The sequence below is a fragment of the Scaptodrosophila lebanonensis genome, unplaced genomic scaffold (genome assembly GCF_003285725.1).
Source record: "Scaptodrosophila lebanonensis strain 11010-0011.00,11010-0021.00 unplaced genomic scaffold, SlebRS2 tig00000061-arrow-pilon, whole genome shotgun sequence".
In the NCBI taxonomy this organism is placed as follows: domain Eukaryota; kingdom Metazoa; phylum Arthropoda; class Insecta; order Diptera; family Drosophilidae; genus Scaptodrosophila; species Scaptodrosophila lebanonensis.
Genome location: NW_022060554.1, coordinates 4,834,557 through 4,854,316, shown reverse-complemented (window position 1 = coordinate 4,854,316; position 19,760 = coordinate 4,834,557). Strand labels below are relative to the sequence as shown.

Sequence of the window (19,760 nt, the reverse complement as noted above, 5' to 3'; positions counted from 1 at the left end):
CTAAGATAATTTGTAAAAGTGTTAAATTTGTTTAAGTTTGAAGCTTTATATACATAGCTGTAAAGTATTCATTCGCCAAATTGCGTGCAGGTAAGAATTCTAATGATAAATATTTAAGGGCAGGATATTTTTAGCTTCAAACTAAAAACTGTTCGTCTCTAATGGTACTTTTGTGTGAAAGGGGTTGACAGCAGAGGGTTCTTTGAGTGACGCGCGTGATCGGGCTTTCGTATGTTTCTGTATGTATCCGTTGACGCCATTTTAATTTTTGAGGTTATTGATTTATTACGAAATCCAAAAGACAAATTGCATTTAAAAACGATCTAAATATGTTAAAGTCTTCAGCGAAGCATATTAAGTATTTTGTATGTTTGTTTTCGCTTTATTAATGCATACATACATACATATATTTATAAATTTACTTAATAAACAGTTAGGTTAGTTTCGCAGATCGAAGCACGCCCATTCATGCATCAAAGATGTAAAATGAAAAAGGAAAGCTCATTTAGAAATAATCATACATATTTGCATACATACATGGATATGTGACCGTAATGTATACTAAAATGTTATCATATTGATAAACCATAGGCAATAAATAGTACCTGCTGCAGCTAGTCCATTTTCTATCTCGCTCACGGTAATGGTATGTGAAAAATGTATCGGGCACATGAACGAGCTTATACACACACGCATCGTCATCGGCACGTTTCATTTTTCATGCATTTCATAGAATGGGAATGTTGGGAATGGGAATCAATACACAAGCAAAGTGCCCATAGGTCGCAGGCAAAGCAGAGCGGTGTTTGTGATCGTAAATAAACTGCACGCGTTTTGTTTTGATCAGCTTTAAATAATTGTTTTTGTTAAAATATTTAAGGAGCACATGCGCAATTCCTATACTTATTTGTATCTATATGATATTTTTAAGTGGTGAAAACACGAAGGAAAACCTTGTGCAAAATGTTTTAATGGGTGCATGCAGGTCGTCGTTTTGACGTCGTTGTTGTTACTTTGCCGCGGCCGCCTTGTTTAGTGCCTGTGTGTGTTGTCTTTGGCTATTTGTTATTCGTGCAGAATCCAGGTAACATTTACAAAAACTGCTGAAAACTCGACAGCTACTATGTATGTAGGTCTGAAATGTTTGCCCATTTGCCGTACGTAGTTGTATAAAACTAGCGTATTGCTATCATTTAATGCATTTTTTTTTTAATTACGTGCAGATGGTTTGTGTCTATGTATGTGCATATGTATGTATTTATAAGTACTACCGTTGAATGTGGGGTTCTTGTATAGTGGTAGTCGTATGTGGACGTGTTACAAAACTTTGCCTTGCGTGAAGTTTACCCGAGAGATTTCGTAAAACGGTGATTTGTGTATGTATCTATCAATGTGCCAGTACTACCCATTTAGCGGAAATAATGGTTGCTTGGCCGCACTGCGCGTAGATCACGTGGTCTCTTTTGTAGTATAATAGGTTTATGCAAAGTGGAAAAGAGGCCCTAGAAGATGTGGTAGAACTCACAAAGTATATATGTATGTATATTCTTTATCAACATGACAAGGCGAGTCGATAAAACCCTATCTTGCTGTCCGTATAAAAACCTAGATGTCAGAGTGTTTTAGCGCTAGAGAGACCAAATTCTGTACATAGGAGCCTTATACGAGTACGCAGTATGCTTTTTTTTTTATAAAGAGTATACTAGTTTCGTGTAAATATATGTTACACATTAAAAGGAGGCGTGGTAGACCCCAGAAAGTATATTGTATATTCTTGCATGCATGCTGACACAGACACGAATAGACACGCATAGGCATGCGTACACTCACATAAACACAATTCCTATGTTAATGTCTAATTATACACCCTTTACATGAGTTCGAATACCAAGGGTGGTAAATATTTTTTTAATTTCTTAAATTTCTATAATTGTTCTACACATTTGTATGAACAGAGTATTTAAAAGTCGAGACCACCCACTTTAGCTTTTCTACTCGTTTTTTCTGATGTACGCCCCTTTCCTCCGTTATTGGTGATTTTCCATAAATTTGTTCGTATAAACACCTATGTCGATCTCAGAGACTATAAGAGCTAGAGACACCTTTTATTCCTTTGCACGCAGTACAAACGTGTCTCGAAAGTTTCCCCATTCCCCCCACTCCTTTAATTCTGAAAATTGTTTAATAAAATTACTTCTGGTTAGTGTTTATGTGCCCGTATGTCAAGTTTGATTGTGATAGGCTTACTGTAAAGAAAGTTATAGCAATAAGCCCGAAAAGTCGCAATCCCAATTTAAATGTGCAGTGAGTTCAAATCCCGAAGGAGAGAAAAAAATTTTTTTGTGTTTTTATTACAATTTTCTGCGCATAGGTACAGAGTATTTCAAAGTAGGGGCAACCGATTTTGACTTTTCCACTTGGTTTGAATAATAATAAAAAATATGAAGAGTGTACTTTATGTTGGTAAACTAAATAGCTTCAAAATAATAGAAAGATTATAATTTTTTGGAGTAACATCATCATTGTAATACCTTAAATAGAGTTGCGTGCCATAATTGCTATTTTTCCTACTTTCGATTGGTTTGGGCGGAAAAATTTTGAAAAATGAAGTGGTTTTTGCTCTTCTATAGATATGTATGGTATATATGTGTGTGTATGTATGTATGTAGTAACAACTTATAATCTTGTATTCAACTCTATTGCAGCATGTCACAGGAACTGACCATCATATTGAAGGGAAAAGATAAATGTAAATTTCGTCACATTAAGCGAACATATCCTGTCTCCAACTATTTCCTAAATCGCAATTTCTGGAATATTAAGCGATTTCTGATTTACGCTCTAAATCCGCATTGCGTAATCCGTCGTTATGCATGGCGGAAACGCAACAATCGTGTTGTGATCATACAGCGCGTCCGCCTTTTGCTTTTTGATCCGCGTTTAAAGCGCATGATTAAAAAGCGAAAACAGAACGTTAAGTGTTGGTCTCAGCGGGTTGTAAAATACTATAAAGCCATGGGGCAAATAAAAGAGTATGAAGAAACGGAGATTTATGATGTTGTACAACCAGAATATTGTCCGTTGGGCACGGGGGATCTTTCAAAGCAAATGAAAGAGCAGCTGGAGTTGCTCAAGAGCAGCAAACGTGGACTGTTGTTGATTGAAGATGCCAATAAAAATGTGCAACTTAAAGAGGATTCGGCTGAGGAGGAACCAAAAAAGGAAGAAGCTGGACCGAAGATTGTAATTCCAGAAGTGGAAGTCCAGCAGCTTGAGGATGAAGCAATTGAACCAATGGAAACCGAGTCCGAATTAGCCGTCGCCTGCACGGACGCTGCCATGGAAATTGCTAACGACTGTCCTTTTGAGCCAAGTCCAAGCAAGGACTCTAATCAAACCAATACGTCCACACCTGATAAAGGAGCCGGCGGCAGCAAGTTTCTTGACATGCTCATTAGTAAAGTGCGTGTTAAGAACTTTGCGAAAGAATCAAATTTTTTGTCCGTGCCCAACATTGAAACACCATCAGCGTTGGAATCACCTGTGCCGATTACCACCGAAGACTCTGGCGATGATTTCCTTGGCTTCGACGAAAGCAGTCATCAACCGGGAATGCTGCTGACGCCACTGGTACCACAAAACTGCAAAACCCGTGCTGGCAACGCGGCTTTCGTCAGCGACTCGCTGGAGGAATACATGCGCAAGAACAACATCAGTAAAACTCCCGCAACGCCCCTTAGGTTTAAGGCTGACAAAGACTGGCTACTGGAGCCAAAGGCGCGTGATGGCCTTGTAACACAGGGCAGCACACCACCCCACATGGATATGCCTGCGGTGCCGGAGAGCTTACAAAAATTGCGCACAGTCGCTGAGCGTCGTCAGTATTTGCAGCGCTTCTCCAAAAACCACAAGATGGCGATCATCAATAATGAAGCTAACATCTATCGCGAGCTACAGCGCAAGCAACGCAATCTGAAGGTCAAATCCGCTTCGATGCTCATGTTGCAGGGGCCTCACACACAGATGCCCTTCACAAGAGCAGGTTGGCAAGCTGCCAGTTATGTGGGCACTGAACACAATAGATATTACTATCAAGTTATTAACGTGGACGGCGAGGATATCAAGCTACCCGGTGCGCTGGGCAACAATGCCAGGCGGGAAAAACGTCCATATCGCAGCAAACTGACGAATGAGGAGGCATCTACGCTACGCTGTGGATCACTATGCTTGGATGCGGCCATATGGCGCGATCTTAAAATAATCAAAACCAAAGAGCGTAAAGCTAAACTCAATCAGTATCCATTACCGGCTATCTTCCGCCCCTGTCCGCTCTCACAGAAGCCTTTTCAAAAACCGCTAGATGACGATACGGCCGCATTACTGCTCGCCGGCGGCAGCATGGCTGTTGTTAGCATGCCCACGGTGGAGCTGGAGGTGAAGCCACAGCTGGGTCGGCAACTAGACGAGATTGCGAAACGGTATTTGCAGTACATTTTGCCACACCATGACATCACGCGTGAGTGGGCCGAGTTCAGCGTATCTACACTGCAGCAGTCCTCAACCGTGCGGGACGCAGAGGCGCACGCAGCCAAGACACCGGATGGTCGCCGCAAGAGTTTTACGTTTGTCATACCGTACCTGAACGATCGCAATCACATTCTGGTACGGCGCGTTGTCGATCGTTCCGAGCAGCTGGATGCATCCTTTACCGAGTCAGAGGAAAAATTGCTGCAGTTTGATTTTAGACGAGCAATGTCTTCAGAACCAACATCGGATGAGTTGGCCTGTGCAGAAATGATCAGCGACATGATCAACACAGTTGCCATAAGCTGTAGTGAGAATTCGTTTATCACAGAAGATCCAGACGGTCTGGACGTGCTGCCTGCCGGTATGGAAACATCTTTGAAGGATGAAGATGACGCCAAGACCTTTGCTAAGCCCAAGATGTGCAAGACGACTGGCCGTCCGCCATATAGTAAGCAACACCGTTTGCGTCTGGAGCTTAGGCGCCTTAATGCAACCATCATTGATACAGCTTCCAAATCTAACAGCAGTATGTAATACATTCTCTTACCTCTTTATGATTTTTAATTATATTTCACTTGATGAACAGCAAAAAAGCCCTGCTGCAAGGATTACTGCCAGCTCGGCTGCGTGTGCGAGAGTCTGGTTGGGGAGCTGCCATTGCGTGAGCATTGCGGGAGAGCTGACTGTGTCTTGGAGTGCAGCTGCAAAGGGGCCGAGCTGACGCGGGTCATGCGTGTGGAAACTGATGTAAGAAATACTCGAATGCTATATAAATAACAATTTATGGGCATGACTCTAAGTTTTCTTAGAAGAATTTTCTTATACCCTGTAGCCAAAGTGTAAAAGGGTATACTAGTTTTGTATGTAACACAGAAGGAGGCACGGCAGGCCCACAAAGTATATATACTTCTATTCTTGATCAGGATGACAAGATGAAGCAATATTGCCAAGTCTGCCTGTCCGTACGAAACAAACATGGCATTCTGATGCAGCCCCAGGGGAGACCTGCTATTAGTGATTTTTGAACACATAGTCACGCATAGACACACAGGCACAATATTGATGTACAGTACGAAATCGGTAGTCACAAATAAAGGAAACCTGGGTTGTTGATGGTGACTGGGAGATAAAAAGAAATTGATTCAAAAGCGAGTATTTTTATAACCTGTACAGAAAGGGTATACTAGTTTTGTACGAATGCTTATAACATACTGAAAGACTCTTGCCCGAACACACAAATGCTCGTCGACTCAAAAATTTCTTTCTTGCTTTACAATTGCATTACTTGATTTATCAGTCGTGTCTAGTTCTGTTTAACATGTCGTATTATTAATGTTTTATCATTCCTCAGGGCCGTGGCATCTCCAATGAAGACGCCTTTAATTTGCGTCGGAAAGCAACAGCGCGGCTCGCTAAAATGGAGAAGGAATTTACGTCAACTCTGGTACTGACCGAGAACGAAACGCTGCTAATAAACGAATCACAATGCGATAAAAAACGACGATGCACAAAAGCTCCCAAACGCTACGAGGACTTTGCTGAAACGGAAGATGATTCGCACGTACGTATCACACCACCGAAACGTGATAATAAGAGCGAGACCGTGAAACGTAGTGTGGTCAACATAGAGTCAACCAGCGCCTCCCAACCACATTCGCAATCTACATCGTATGCGCACGTATCCGCGTTGACTGAGCCCTGCAAGGTAAAGGATACGGACATGGAAAATATGAAGCATTGCTTTGTGTCATTGCGTCGACTTTCGGATGTCTCCAATTTAGCCACGTTCTGCATGACGCATGAGCTGTATAAATGCTTTTGTGGCGCCGAATCTGTGGAAGGCAAGCCCATGGTGATTGAAAAGGAGCCGGAAAACACAACCATTGCGCACTTTGCTCCAGAAATAGCTACGCGCGCCCATTATTCATTTGAGCGTATGGCAGAGGAGCAGCCTTCCACATCATCTAAAACAAAATCGCGCAAGGAGCACAAGGAAGGCAGACAAACTACAGCTGCACCGGCTGCCGCTCCAGCAAAGGAGGCGGCCAAGGTGCAACTCTGGCCTCAGCCCGATGTCAACAGAATGCCAACCAGACGTCAACCAGAGCTGGAAATACTCAGTAATTACTTCAAGGCGCGGCCGGATCTTTCTCGTCGCACCGTGGTGGTACCTCGCAATTGCTATATGCGCCTTAATCGCGAGGCGGCCCCAATAGTGCTTCAGCAGATTGCACGCCAGGAAAATGCCAACACGGAGCATCTGCTCAATCAGCGCGTTAATGGTGCAGTACGCTTTTACCGCGCTGAGCTGGACCAGCAGCGACGATTGGAGATGCAGTATGAGGTACACAAACAACGCGAGTTGGAGCTGCCTTCTCCTATCATTGAGGTGCGCGATGACTCCGATGACGGACGAGAACAAAAGCAACCGAACACCGCAAGCAGCAGTAGTAGTAGCAGAAAGCGCAGCTCTACCGGTAGCAGCAAGGAAAAAGTTCGACGCCGTAGTCATGAAGTTGGAAATGCCAAGCGCATTAAATTGATAAATGAGCCGTTGTCAAAGGATGATGCAGATTTTGATGCATTGCCGGAGATGTCATCACAAAATTCTGCTTCAGCCGCCTCTGAATTGGTTGACATACAGGTGCCACGCATCTCAGCCTGCTACTCACTCAACAGTGCCTCCTCCGCCGCCGCCTCAAGTAACAGCAGTAACATTGAACTGATAGGCTCGGACATGCAGTTACCGGTGGATATGGTCAGCAATGATGGCAGCGCCTCTGGCAGTTCAATTATGGGGCAGGACTCAAACTTCCGTTCTTTCTACGAGGTAGTTAAAAACATGAATGCGTTGGTCAGTAAAAAAATGCAGGACATTGATATGGCCCTGCAACGTGAGTCCAAAATTATACCGACACCCAATGAGGAGATATTATGCATTATTAAGTGGACAAATTTCCTGGCTGCCTTTGAATCTGACTTGGTATTCATTTGGGATGTGAAAATGAAGAACTATAACTTTTTGGCTGCAACCACTACCAACATGATGCCCTCGGTGTGTGGAGCACTGGGAGTGGTCAATATATTCGCGCTGGAACAGCGCCAACTGCCACTGATGGCACGCATGCTAATACAGCGCAAGCGCAATGAGAACACACGCCGTTTGGCGGTTGTGATGCAGGGTAGGCAGCAATACTGGTTGGTCAAAGGCTTCTTGCGGCACATGGCCGGAAATGCATGCACCAAACCTACACCACAAACACATCCATTGCTAACAAAAAAAATTAATGTTTTGTGCACATTGATGGTGAAACAGCGCATGCGAGAGCATCAGCGCAAGCAGCTGGCGACTAGTGGAAGCGAGAGTCATGATATGCCTTCGGAGGCTCCTACCAGTATACTCAGTCCACCACCTGCTCCTGCGACAGCAGTGCCTTCAGTTCCACTGCCATCCCAATCAGCTGCCAGTCAGCAAGTTCCACAAACAAGTCCATCACCCACAGCTCGCCCAACCGTCGTTCTGCCCAGCCAGTTGCCATCAACTTCGGCCTCATCTACTACCGCAACTCTTTCGACATCCGCCCCCACGTCCGTCTCTGGTATTTCAAAGGATAAGGATGTTGCCTCCAATATAAGGACTAACATCGAGTTTCGCAAAGTTTTGCCTGCAGATGTGGATGAATTGCAACTACCCGAATTGCTTTCTAGGGATCATCGCTGGGTAGTGCTTGATCTTTTCGATGATTTCTCGCACATTTTCGTGCCCGCCTTTAAGGACATGATATCTCTGGATCGCATACACAACGTGATACGAGTGGCAGCAGAGAAGGTCAAGGTGGTCAAGTTGCAGTTCTTCCAAAGTGCCCCATACGATGCTTTTGTGACGCCCACGTCGCAACGCAAGATCTACTTCGGACCTCTGCGGACAGACATGCCGCCACCAGTGTTGGTACTGCTCCAGAGTGTCGATGGCAAGATGATGCTAAGAGAGGTTTATCAGAGACTGCACGGCATTCCGGTACAGCCAAACCGACGGACCATGGCCTTTTGGGTTCTGTACATCAAAGGACAGGTGCACTTTGAAATTGACATGGAGAGTGCGCCACAATGGGAGTATCAGAAACAGACGCAGCCTGAAGCAGATAATTTTGCAAATAAGCAAGTTTCGCATTGTGATGACACTGAAGATGACGATGATTGTGTGATTATTGATGACGATGATGATGAGAAAGAGGAGACGAAAGAGGAGCTGACAGATAAAAATGAGGGGCATCCCAATGCTGCTGCAAAGCCAACAGAACAACTTGTCCAACAAATTGTAGACCCGACAGTCCTTAGGCCGCAACGCATCAGCTTCACTATACAAACCAATAATAGCAATGGAAACCTACAGATTACGCCCCAGGCATTAGATAGCAACGCGCAAAGCATAACAGCTGCTGGAACTATGGCGTTACAATCCAAGGATTTATCTGGCGGTTTTATGCCCTTTATTTCGTCTGTTCCTGCTAAGATAACAACAAACCCTGTGGCTCCTATCGCTCAGACGTCTGTGCCACAATTTATAACGCCGCACGTGCAACTTACACAAACGGCATCACCGCCGGCAACGACGACAATAGGAGCATTACCCTTGGGAACCGCTCAACCGCCACCACCTAAAATAAGTCGTATTTCTGTGCATACCGCACATAAAATTAATACATCGTTGCAGCAATTGCTCGGACCAAAAAACATTACACCCTCTGTAAAATTAGGTGGTGCTAATACCGGTATTACCATTACTAAGATTTCCCATCGCAATACTAACCCCAAGGAAGGATTAGCTAACTTAGCCACAGAGAGCTCTTTAAACTCAGTAGGTCAAGCTGGAGCTGTTATTGGACCCGCCGCAACTGCAACTAAGCGAACTGCTACCGGTATTCCCAAGCCTTCATCATCACCAGTCATGAATTCCAGTACTAGCGAACCACTCACAATAAAGACAATTGCCATTACCGCGGCTCCCAACCGAAGCGCCAGCGCCGTTTCAAAACTATCAAATCCTTTAACAAAAGCGACGATCTTAAGTGGACCCACAATCGCTAAGGAAGTATCAACCACTATTAACAGAAGCACTGTGGCTGCACCTAAGGTGGACCGTAAATCATTACCAGCCAATCTGCGAGCTTTAAATACCACGCCGAATGAGCAGCCGCGACGCAGTGAGCCAAAAAAGTCGCAAACTGAAAACAATTCTGCTGCCGTCAGCAGTACTGTCAGTGGAAATACCATTAAATCGTCACCAGCCCCTCGAAGATCGGCACCGGCTAGAAAAATTTTGCCAAAAATTTCTTCTAAGAGTGGAGCAAACTCCGACCAACCCTTGCCACCACGTTATACACCTGCCCTATCTAAGCCAGAAAGGCCTACCTATGGGTTTCTGGTGGCTGAGGGACTACCACGCTTTCGTGTTAAGCTGGCCGGCACGGAGCTTATGTTGAAATTGCCCAATATGGGCGTGTTAACTCTGAAAGACATCGGGGCGGCTAGTAATTTTCTCAATAGGTAAGATATCCTATTATTCCTCTCAATTGTAGTTTTTCTTATACCTTTTATAATTTTTTATTTTTCAGTCGACTAGTTAAAGAGGAAAAATACAAATCCCATTTACCCGCTAAATGGAAATTCGAATTAAGTTCAGCCACACAAAAGCCAAAACCTGCCATGCCAGGAAATAGCAGCGTCGGATCCATAAAGTTGAGCTCAGTCAGTGAGCCAAATAAATCTTGCGCTGAGACTGCCATATTAATCGAGGATTAAATTTGAACACACAACACAATCATAAGCTTTCCTTTTTATAAGACAGGTTTTTTTTTTGGTTTATTTAAAAAGTTAAGCACAAGGAAAAAATCTATGCATATTAAATATGTTAAAAATGTAAGTTCTAAGTATTCTAATAACACTCCATACAATGTTTAATAGATCTTTAACTGTAAAATATTCATTCCTTGTATAATTTAATAAATGTTTCGTGAGATACAGGGCTAAATTGTTTCTGATTGTATCAATTAAAAAAAAAAAATTTGCAAGACAAAAGACGTTTTGATGGTTTCGACCGCCAATATCAATCAATTCTTTAAGATCTGTACTCGTACATTATACAAATCAGTGGAAGAAGTGAAATTATCTCTTAAATAAAACGCCCATTTTAAAGAAGCCGGCAGCTCGTTGTTGTTGTTGCTACTTGGCTCAACACATAGACACCATGTGTAAAAGTATTCTATTGAAACTGAACGACTCCATATACTTACGTGGTTTATATTTATACCTTGTACCCAGTAAAATTATTAATTAATTAGTAAAATTATTTAAATACTAGCGTCCATGCTTCGCACGGGTATTTATTTTTATTTTAGTTCTTTTTATTATAGCCTGTACCCAAAGGGTGAAAGGCTATACTAGTTTTGTGCGCATGTATGTAACACACAGAAGGAGGCGTGGCAGACCCCACAAAGTATATATATTCTTGATCAAGATGAGAAGACGAGTCGATATAGCCATGTCCGTCCGTCCGTCTGTAGGAACGCAAGGATCTCGGAAAGTATAAGAGCTAGAATAACCAAACTTGGTATCCAGGTTCTCCTAAGTCCGAGAAAGGACGAGTTTGTGTTTTTTTTTCTGATGCACCCCTCCACTCCCCCGCAATTCGTGTTTTTTCTTATAACTTCCGTAATTCTCGGAATTTTGAAATCAATTTTGGTAGGTACATTCAGTTAGTACTAATGTGTCCGTGTGCCAAATTTCATCATGATAGGTCAATTGTGAAGAAAGTTATAGCCATAAGTAAAATCGCTGCCAATGCGCTGCCTGCAGCTCTGTCGGCAGCGCTGCCCGCAGCTGTTGTTGTTGTTGCTGCTTTGGTTCAACTTTGTGCTGCATAGGTACACGCATAGGTACGTGATGTAAATGTATGCTGTTAAAACTGAACATAAACATGTATTCTAATTTAATTAAATTAATTAATTCATTCATTTTTTTTAATAATTTATTTTTTTTTAATTATAATTAAATGGGATGACCAAATTAATCAATGATCAAATGGGCTCATCGGTATTCTCTGTGTATGAGCTAGTTAACCTAATTAACTGCAATTAAATGCAATTCCTTAATAAGCAGCATCATCGTTTATTTTGCATGCTCGGAGGGCCTAAATTTTTCAAAAGCATGATTGGAATTCCGAATTGTAGGTTCAATCCATGTGGCGACTGTCCAGAAGGTAGTGAGTTTAAAAATTATTGTGGGTAATGGACTGTGTCTTCGATATTATTCACGGTGTCGCCCGATTTGTCATTTTTTTTATTTGGCTAGGAACTTTTGAATAATATTCCGTTAATATTTAAAGTCACATAATGTTTCGAGGATGATTCTGAACTAACAGGATCCTGTTCAGGAATTAATTTATACCTTGGGCGTTTTTGTAAACATCCCTATCTTTTTATACCCTGTACCCAAAGGGTATAAGGGTATATTACTTTTGTGCGATTGTATATAGAACACACAGAAGGAGGCGTGGTAGACCCCACAAAGTATATATATTCTAGAATAACCAAACTTGGTATACAGATTCTCCTGAGCCCGAGAAAGGACGAGTTTGTTCATTTTTTCCGATGCACCGCAAATGATTTTACTTCTGATTTTTTTTTATACCCTACGGGTACAGGGTATATATGAGATTTGTGTGAAGTATGTAACATGCAGAAGGAAGCATCTCCGACCCCATAAAGTATATATATTCTGAATCAGCGTGACGAGAGAAATCGATCTTTTTTTAATTTTCCCCCCCTTCCCCCGCTACAGAATTTTGTCAATAGCGTCCACATTTCAAATGCTACCTAAACCAAACTTTGCACACATCATTTTTATATAATTATCTACTGTTGTTTATCAAAATTTTATTCAATTCTGTTAATTCTAAGAAAAGTGATTAGCGAAACAAATTCTCGCCAGTACAACCCTCCCCCAAACTGCTTCTGCTATGGGCGCATATAACTCAGCGACGGAAGTTTACCTGGGTACAGGGTATTACACTGTCGGGCTTGCTCGACTGTAGCGTTCTCTCTTGTTTTTACAAAGTTTTTGACTGGAATTATTTTGCAAACTTTCACGGCAAAGGTGCGGACAAATGGGTAAAACTCTTTATCTTACAATTAAATTTGCATTAAATAATGTTTTAAAAACAATTCTACCTAGAAATTTACCAAAGGACATTTTTGTCACGTCACGTCAGACAATAAAAAAATGATATTAATTAAATTATTTAATTAAATTAAATACAATTTATTCAATACATATATACAAAAGTGGAGACATGTTCATGTACAGTTTCAACAGCATACATTTACATCATCGTGTCTATGCGTGTTTATATGCGTGTATGTATGCACCACAAAGTTGAACCCAAGCAGCAACAACAACAACAGCTGCGGGCAGCGCTGCCGACAGAGCTGCAGGCAGCGCATGAGCAGCGATTTTACTTATGGCTATAACTTTCTTCAGAATTAACCTATCATGGAACTTGGCATACGGACACATAAGCACTAACTGGATGTAATTACCTAATACTTATTATTCTAAATTCCAAGAGTTATGGGAGTAATGGGAAAAACACGAATAGCGGGGGAGTGGGGGTGCATCGAAAAAAAAAACTCAAACTCGTACTTTCTCGCACTTAGGAGAATCTAGCTCTTATACTTTCTGAAATCCTTGCGTTCGTACAGACAGACGGGCAAGGCTGTATCTACTCGTCCTCTCATCCTTCTATGTGTTACATACATTCGCACAAAACTAGCATACTCTTTCACACTTGGGTCAGGGTAAAAAAAACAACGAGTACAGATTTTCTAATTATATAACTTGAATAATACACTTATATTTTTTTAAAGCCTACTGAACTGAAAAAAAATTCAAAAAAAAAGTCCTTTCCAATTGGCAGAGGTTTCCAATTTGTATTCCAAGTCAAAACTCACTTCCGTTTGTTGTCACGTCACGTCGTTTACTGCATATACAAGTAGTGCTATTAAAGAAGTCGCGGTTTTGGCAAATGTGGGAAAGAGTATCCACATATAGAGCCATAGAAACGTTTAACAGTAGTCTTTTTGCGCTTTTCATGCAAATCACCAAAGGCATATTCAATATTTATGTAAAGGACCTAATCGAAGCCATAAAAAGCGAGGAAGGTGTCCGAAAGCTTAAAAAGCACTACGATTCAGTGGCGCAGCAACGCAAGCCGTATACGCTAGTATTATGTATTCTTGATCAGCATGACAATACGAGTCGATATAGAAATGTTCGTATGAACGCAAGGATCGCAGAAAATATAAATACATATATAATAACCCCACTTGGTATCCAGAAGTTTATTTACGATTACTGTATTTCTATTACTTCCGCTATTTATGTTTAAAATATGTGTATGTTTAAAATTTGCTCGGGAATAATCAAATTATCTGACAGCTATGTGATACAATGAAGTGTTTCTGAAACTGTTTGCTTCCAATATAACTTGAACTCACAGCAAAACAAATTAATAATTTATATGTACATGCTTTTATACAAAGTTGTTGTAGGAGAGAGAGTATCCCAATAACAGTGCATTTGTACATTCTAGTGGTACCAGATTTAAAAACGCTATCCCAGTTTAGTTATTTAGTGTACGACAAAAGCTTGCAATAAACATTCACCATGTTTCCACCGAATTTAGCATCGTGGTTAACGTCTGATAGAATAAATGGCTAAAACTATAATATGACGGCATTGAATAAAACAGTGACGCAATGGCAGTATCGATATAAGCAACCTAGCCACAAAGCTTTCGACCTGATTCGTGACATCAGCGACAGCTTTAAAACCTTACTCATTGGCTTGCTACTACCAGCTAGTTAGAGTGTTTCAAAAAATCATTGCTATGCATACTAATACGTTTACATATCTACTTTGATGCTAGTGTGTACATACACATGTATAGTTTGTGTTTTGTATGTAGAAAATTACGCATAACTGCACTTTTTAAAATCTTCTCTATATATGTACTATATACAAGTATATAGAAGTAGAACAGTAGAAGTTAGTACACTATACTATACTAAAACCTTACTGGCTTAAATGAAAAATTGTAGCTTGATCAAAACAGCGCTACAGCACCAGATCGCGTTAACATTTCTATCGTCAGTAATTTTTTAAATCAATTGTTTGCACCCAATAAAAAAATGATGAAAATAAGTGGTTTTGAAGTTATTCAAAATTTATTTTAGTTTCTAATTAAAAGCTTATTATGGTTAGAAGTACTTATTTACAACAAAGGTGCTGCGTTATGATTTGAAACATTTGTTAAATACATTAATCAATTCCAGCTGTGCAACATAGCTAAAAATAAACAATGATTTAAAATCTGAGTCACCTATTCAAGAATATGCATGCATATATATACATACCATTTGAATAAAGCCCACTCTAGACAGAATAAAGCGATCACCCGGTGTACGGCCACAACAAGTCTTGTTTTCCAATTGCATATCAACATGAGCAACATAAGGTGGCGGTCCCGCTAATTGAAAGCACACTCGCGACTCTCAGAGCTTTTTGTCTTCTTTATGGCAGAATGGGGAGAGCGCACAAACTTCATTACACATTTTGGTTGATGGCCGCTGTTTTCGATGGCGCAGTTCTAATCCGAATCTCAGTCAGTGAACAACGATATTTTTAGATTCTCGCACGTCTCTTGTGGGAAGCAAGTAAATAAGCAACAATGACAATTGGTGAGTTTTCAACTGTGGGCATGTGTTTGTGTCTATATGTACATATGTGTGCATCTAACTAGGTTGTTAAATGGATAGTAGAATAACGATATAAAATCGACTAAAGAAGTGAACAGCGCTCCACCAAAGGCACTATTAGGCACATGGCTTGAGCAAAACTTTTGGCTGCTTGCCAAAATGGAAAACGGAGAGTAAATTGTGTCAACGTTGACATGAATTTATTTATTTATTTCGATTTCTATATTGTTGTTGCCGGGCGTGGCGCCATTGTATTCCTTTTTTCAAACATTAATTATGATGTTTTTTAGTTTTCCTTATGCTAACCAATACATGAACGTACATCTATGGCCGAAATGAATATTATTCACGTAGTTTTCATGTTCATCTGTTTTTGCCAATTCGTGGGTGTACTCATATGTATAGATATGTATATGTACATATTGATGACGATCGCTAATCATTTTTGTTGTTGTTGATTTAGTTTACTGTACAGTTACAGTTGATATCAACGTTTTTAAGAATTGACAGACAGAATAAATAATCTTATAAAACTTAATGCGCTCTTCTTTAAAATCGCGTCTAATTGCCAGACAAATAAAAGCCTGGCGATAAAGTTTATTATTATAAGTATTATTGAATATGTTTAAATGGCACTACATAGTTAAACATTCTGGTACATACATAAATGTAGTGCATTTGTATCTGCGAAATGTTTGTGTCATTTGCAATGCAGGGGCAGATGAACACTGAGTCACACAATTGAAGTAAACATCACAACCTTGAACTATGTAGCCAATCAATAAGCGATAAGGAGGTGAACTCAACTGAGGGTTGACCTCCTCCGCAGCTTAATGATGTCACTTTTGCTCAAAGTCTGCCAGTTTGTCTATGGAGGCCACTCTAACGAGTTTTCCATTGTTTCAACAAACAATTTTATTTGCGTGTTCAGACAGTTACGAGTCTGTATGTAGTATAAATATTTGTGGGATCCGTGTGATTTATGTGACGACTTCTGGATATAGGTAATTAGAGTGTTGATTCAAAAGAGGCCTGCTAAAAAGCATCTATGTACATATATGTATTCCACATCTGTGTAAGCTAAGCTCACAGTAAATGCGAACTCAGTATTTTGGTTGCTGGTGATCTCGCGTCGCGTCAGGGAGATAGGAGGGGACTAGCCGGTTGTGCCTAGAACATTTTCGAAATGAGCGGCAACCAATGATGTCATGCGAATTTAATGCGCAGCTCGGTGGCGAGCCGTTTCCCGCGGAAAGAGCGAAATAAGAATAAGCCAAACAATCTGAATACACAATAATAAAAAGTGTTTCTGCGTATCTGTTGGATACAAGTGACAGCTGTACGTGGAATGTTTGCGTACAGTCCGACAAATTCATAGAGAAATGGTCAACAAATATTGCCGACATCACATGGGGAATATAAAAAAGTACGGCTCTTATCAAACAGTTGTAATAAGATCTTCCAGACTTCTCCAGAAACTAATATTTGCATATATTTTGTGAACATAGCGGGTCTTCAACAAATTCTCACTTCAAAATAGTTAGTTTATTGTTTATATTCAAATAGTTTAGATAGATACGATTCTTATATCTATATTATGTGATACATATATATCATAATCAGCTTTTATTAAATTAAGTAACTTGTCTTAGAATGGAATAGTACGTCAACAATAAATATGTATATTTCCTAAAGCTTAACATTTTGTATTACGGGTAAGCAAACCTCTTTCTGCACAGGGAGCTGAACTTGTCCACCCTTTTTTTCGTTTCAAATATATATTAAAATTTTTAAATTATGATTTTATATTTTATATAAAGTTTGACTTGAATTATTTAAGTAGAATATAACTTTTTATAAAAATACCAATGTTGTGAGAAGTGCTGATAAATACAGTCGATTGAAGACCAGCAGGTGTTCTTTGAAGTTATGTTTAAAATACATTTTAGAAAAAAATTGTCAATTTTTAACGTGAAAATCTCCTTGTTTCTTGCAGAAATCAACACACCCGATAAATTGGAATACCAATTTTTCCCAGCGAGTGGGGGAGTATTCGTCTTCCAGGTGCGTTCGGCAAAAGATGCCCATATCGCCCTGACCACGGGCCCCCAGGAGAGTAATCCCATGTATGAGATCTTCCTTGGCGGTTGGGATAACAGCAAGTCGGTAATTCGCAAGGATCGGCAGAAGCCTGATGTTGTGGAGTTGCCAACACCTGGCATTTTGAATGCCGGTGAGTTCCGTGGTTTCTGGGTTCGTTGGTACGACAACGTCATAACCGTTGGTCGCGAGGGCGAGGCTGCTGCCTTTTTGTCCTACGACGCTGGTCAACTGTTCCCGGTTAATTTCGTGGGAATCTGCACTGGCTGGGGAGCCGCTGGCACTTGGTTGCTGGATGGTAAGTGTATCGGCCAGAGCTACTCGTAGAATGTTTTTTTAAACATCGTGCCCTTTTACAGACTCCGCACCCTCAGCGCCACCAGCCATGGGCTTTGCCCCGCCGACGTGCAGTGGTCCAGGATGCTGGGTTCCCGCGGCCAATGGAGAGGTTCCGCCCAATGCCTTGCAGGGAGGCTTCGACAGCAATGAGCAGTTGTACATTGCTCGTGCTCGCCACGAAGGTGACCTTATTCCCGGAAAACTGCATCCCACACACGGTGTCTGCTATGTAGCTTGGGGAGGTGGTGAGCACGGCCACAGCGAGTACGAGGTGCTCTGTGCCGGCGGCGGACAGTGGGTGCCCGTGGAGGCAGGCAACATTCCACCCAACGCACTGCCCGCGGGTGAGACTGCCAGTGGGGAGCCATTGTTCATTGGACGCGCAACCCACGACGGCACCATCACGGTGGGAAAGGTCCAGCCATCGCATGGTGTCTGCTACATACCGTACGGCGGTGAGGAACTATCCTACAAGGAGTTCGAGATCTACGTTTCGAACTAGGCAGAGATGAAATCACGTACCGCCCGCTTCAGTTGCGTTATCGTACACAGTGCAGCAGTTGAAGCTTTCCCCTCGAATTGTATTTAGTAGTTCGCCTGTGCAACCAATGGATCACACACTTACATATACATACATAAGACTAGTACCGTAACATGGGTGCACATCATTGATGTCTGATGGTGCACGCGCTGATAACTTAGAATTGCTATATTCGTGTGTATGTATGTAACAAGCTTTAAAATGCACCACATATTTATTGTCAATTAAATTGTTTAATAATTGTTAACGAATCTCAAATTTCAACATTTCTTTTATTCTTCGCAATCTCTTACTGTACTGTAGGCAAAAATAAAACATAAAAACACACACCAAATACTAGAGTATATATGTATATAATTTAATCCTTAATCAATGACTGTGCTGGTCTACAAGCTCTTGCAGATAGCTTACGGTTCTTCGCACGTCTACAACAAAAACCATCGACGCACTATGGTTTTTATACTCTGTACCCGAAAAGTGCAAGAGTGTATTAGGTTTGTGGTAGACCCTAGAAAGTATATATATTCCTGATCACCATGTCTCTCTATATGAACCCAAGGATCTCAGGAAGTATGGGACCTGAGCATCCAAGCTTGGTACGCACATTCTTCTATGTCCGAGAGATGACGACGGACGTTTGTGTTTTTTTATACCCTGTACCCAAAGAGTAAAAGGGTATATTAGTTATATAACACACAAAGAAGGAGGCGTGGCAGACCCTATGTAGTATATATATTCTTGATCAGTATGACAAGAAGAGTCGATTTGAAAATATCCGTCTGTCTGTCTGTATTTCTTTAATGTACACCAACTCCTCCCTATAAAGGATTTCCCGTAAGGCCGTTCGTATAATCACCTATGTATGTATAACTCTAGACCTAAAGAGCTAGAAACATAACATTTTAATTTAAGAAGCCATACACATTTCAGAATTTTCTTATTTTCCGTTATTCTTGGAATTTTTCAATCAAATTTGCCAAATATCCCCTGTTAGTGATTATGTGTCCGTATGCCGTGCCATCATGATAGGTCAATATGAAAGAAAGTTCCCCTCCTACAAAAAATGTTGCCATATACAAGTAAAGCCGACCACCGGCTCATTATTTTGACGCACTATTTCGCCTTTAAATGGATCTGAGTTGGATTTGTTGAAGTTTTTCATTGATCATATGCATAAGTTATTTTTTAAATGTATCGTGCATTATTTAATCAAAATATTAATTTTTTGGCCCCCCTTTGGTAAAAGCTGTCTACGCCCTTGGCGAAAACTATTAAAATCAGGGGCGGCCTAGCCTGACGCGCTGTGTATGTACATAGGTTACAGAGTAATTAAAACTTTTACACTTGTTTATACATACATATATTTAACAAAGGCTTTTAACTCAAGTTCTTTTCGTTGAACTATGTACATATGTATGTATGTATATACATATGTATTT

General features: G+C 41.0%; 2 protein-coding genes across 4 annotated transcripts; both read left to right on the top strand.

The window, feature by feature from the left end:
* Positions 1-18: 18 nt before the first annotated feature.
* LOC115624540 lies at positions 19-10,480 on the top strand. Of its 3 annotated transcripts, none has more exons than XM_030519263.1 (5): positions 19-90; positions 2,706-5,053; positions 5,114-5,274; positions 5,879-10,074; positions 10,143-10,480. In XM_030519263.1, exons 2-5 carry the CDS (start codon positions 2,707-2,709, stop codon positions 10,327-10,329), a joined length of 6,891 nt encoding a protein of 2,296 aa, XP_030375123.1. In that variant the 5' UTR covers positions 19-90; position 2,706; the 3' UTR covers positions 10,330-10,480. The 3 variants fall into 3 exon arrangements, with proteins under 3 accessions (XP_030375123.1, XP_030375124.1, XP_030375122.1); XM_030519264.1 differs by lacking the exon at positions 19-90 and adding an exon at positions 798-814; XM_030519262.1 differs by lacking the exon at positions 19-90 and adding an exon at positions 829-1,084.
* Positions 10,481-15,165: 4,685 nt separating this feature from the next.
* On the top strand, positions 15,166-18,579 carry LOC115624613. Its single transcript, XM_030519365.1, has 3 exons — positions 15,166-15,323; positions 17,338-17,739; positions 17,801-18,579. Exons 1-3 carry the CDS (start codon positions 15,314-15,316, stop codon positions 18,280-18,282), a joined length of 894 nt encoding a protein of 297 aa, XP_030375225.1. The 5' UTR covers positions 15,166-15,313; the 3' UTR covers positions 18,283-18,579.
* The last annotated feature ends 1,181 nt before the right edge of the window (positions 18,580-19,760 follow it).

Bases quoted from the DNA above. Each gene is read 5' to 3' on its own strand.
- LOC115624613 (XM_030519365.1), top strand. The intron at 17,740-17,800 runs GTAAGTGTATCG...GCCCTTTTACAG, and splicing joins TGGCACTTGGTTGCTGGATG to ACTCCGCACCCTCAGCGCCA.
- LOC115624540 (XM_030519263.1), top strand. From the start codon at position 2,707: ATGTCACAGGAACTGACCATCATATTGAAGGGAAAAGATAAATGTAAA. The intron at 5,275-5,878 runs GTAAGAAATACT...ATCATTCCTCAG, and splicing joins TCATGCGTGTGGAAACTGAT to GGCCGTGGCATCTCCAATGA. The intron at 10,075-10,142 runs GTAAGATATCCT...TTTATTTTTCAG, and splicing joins GCTAGTAATTTTCTCAATAG to TCGACTAGTTAAAGAGGAAA.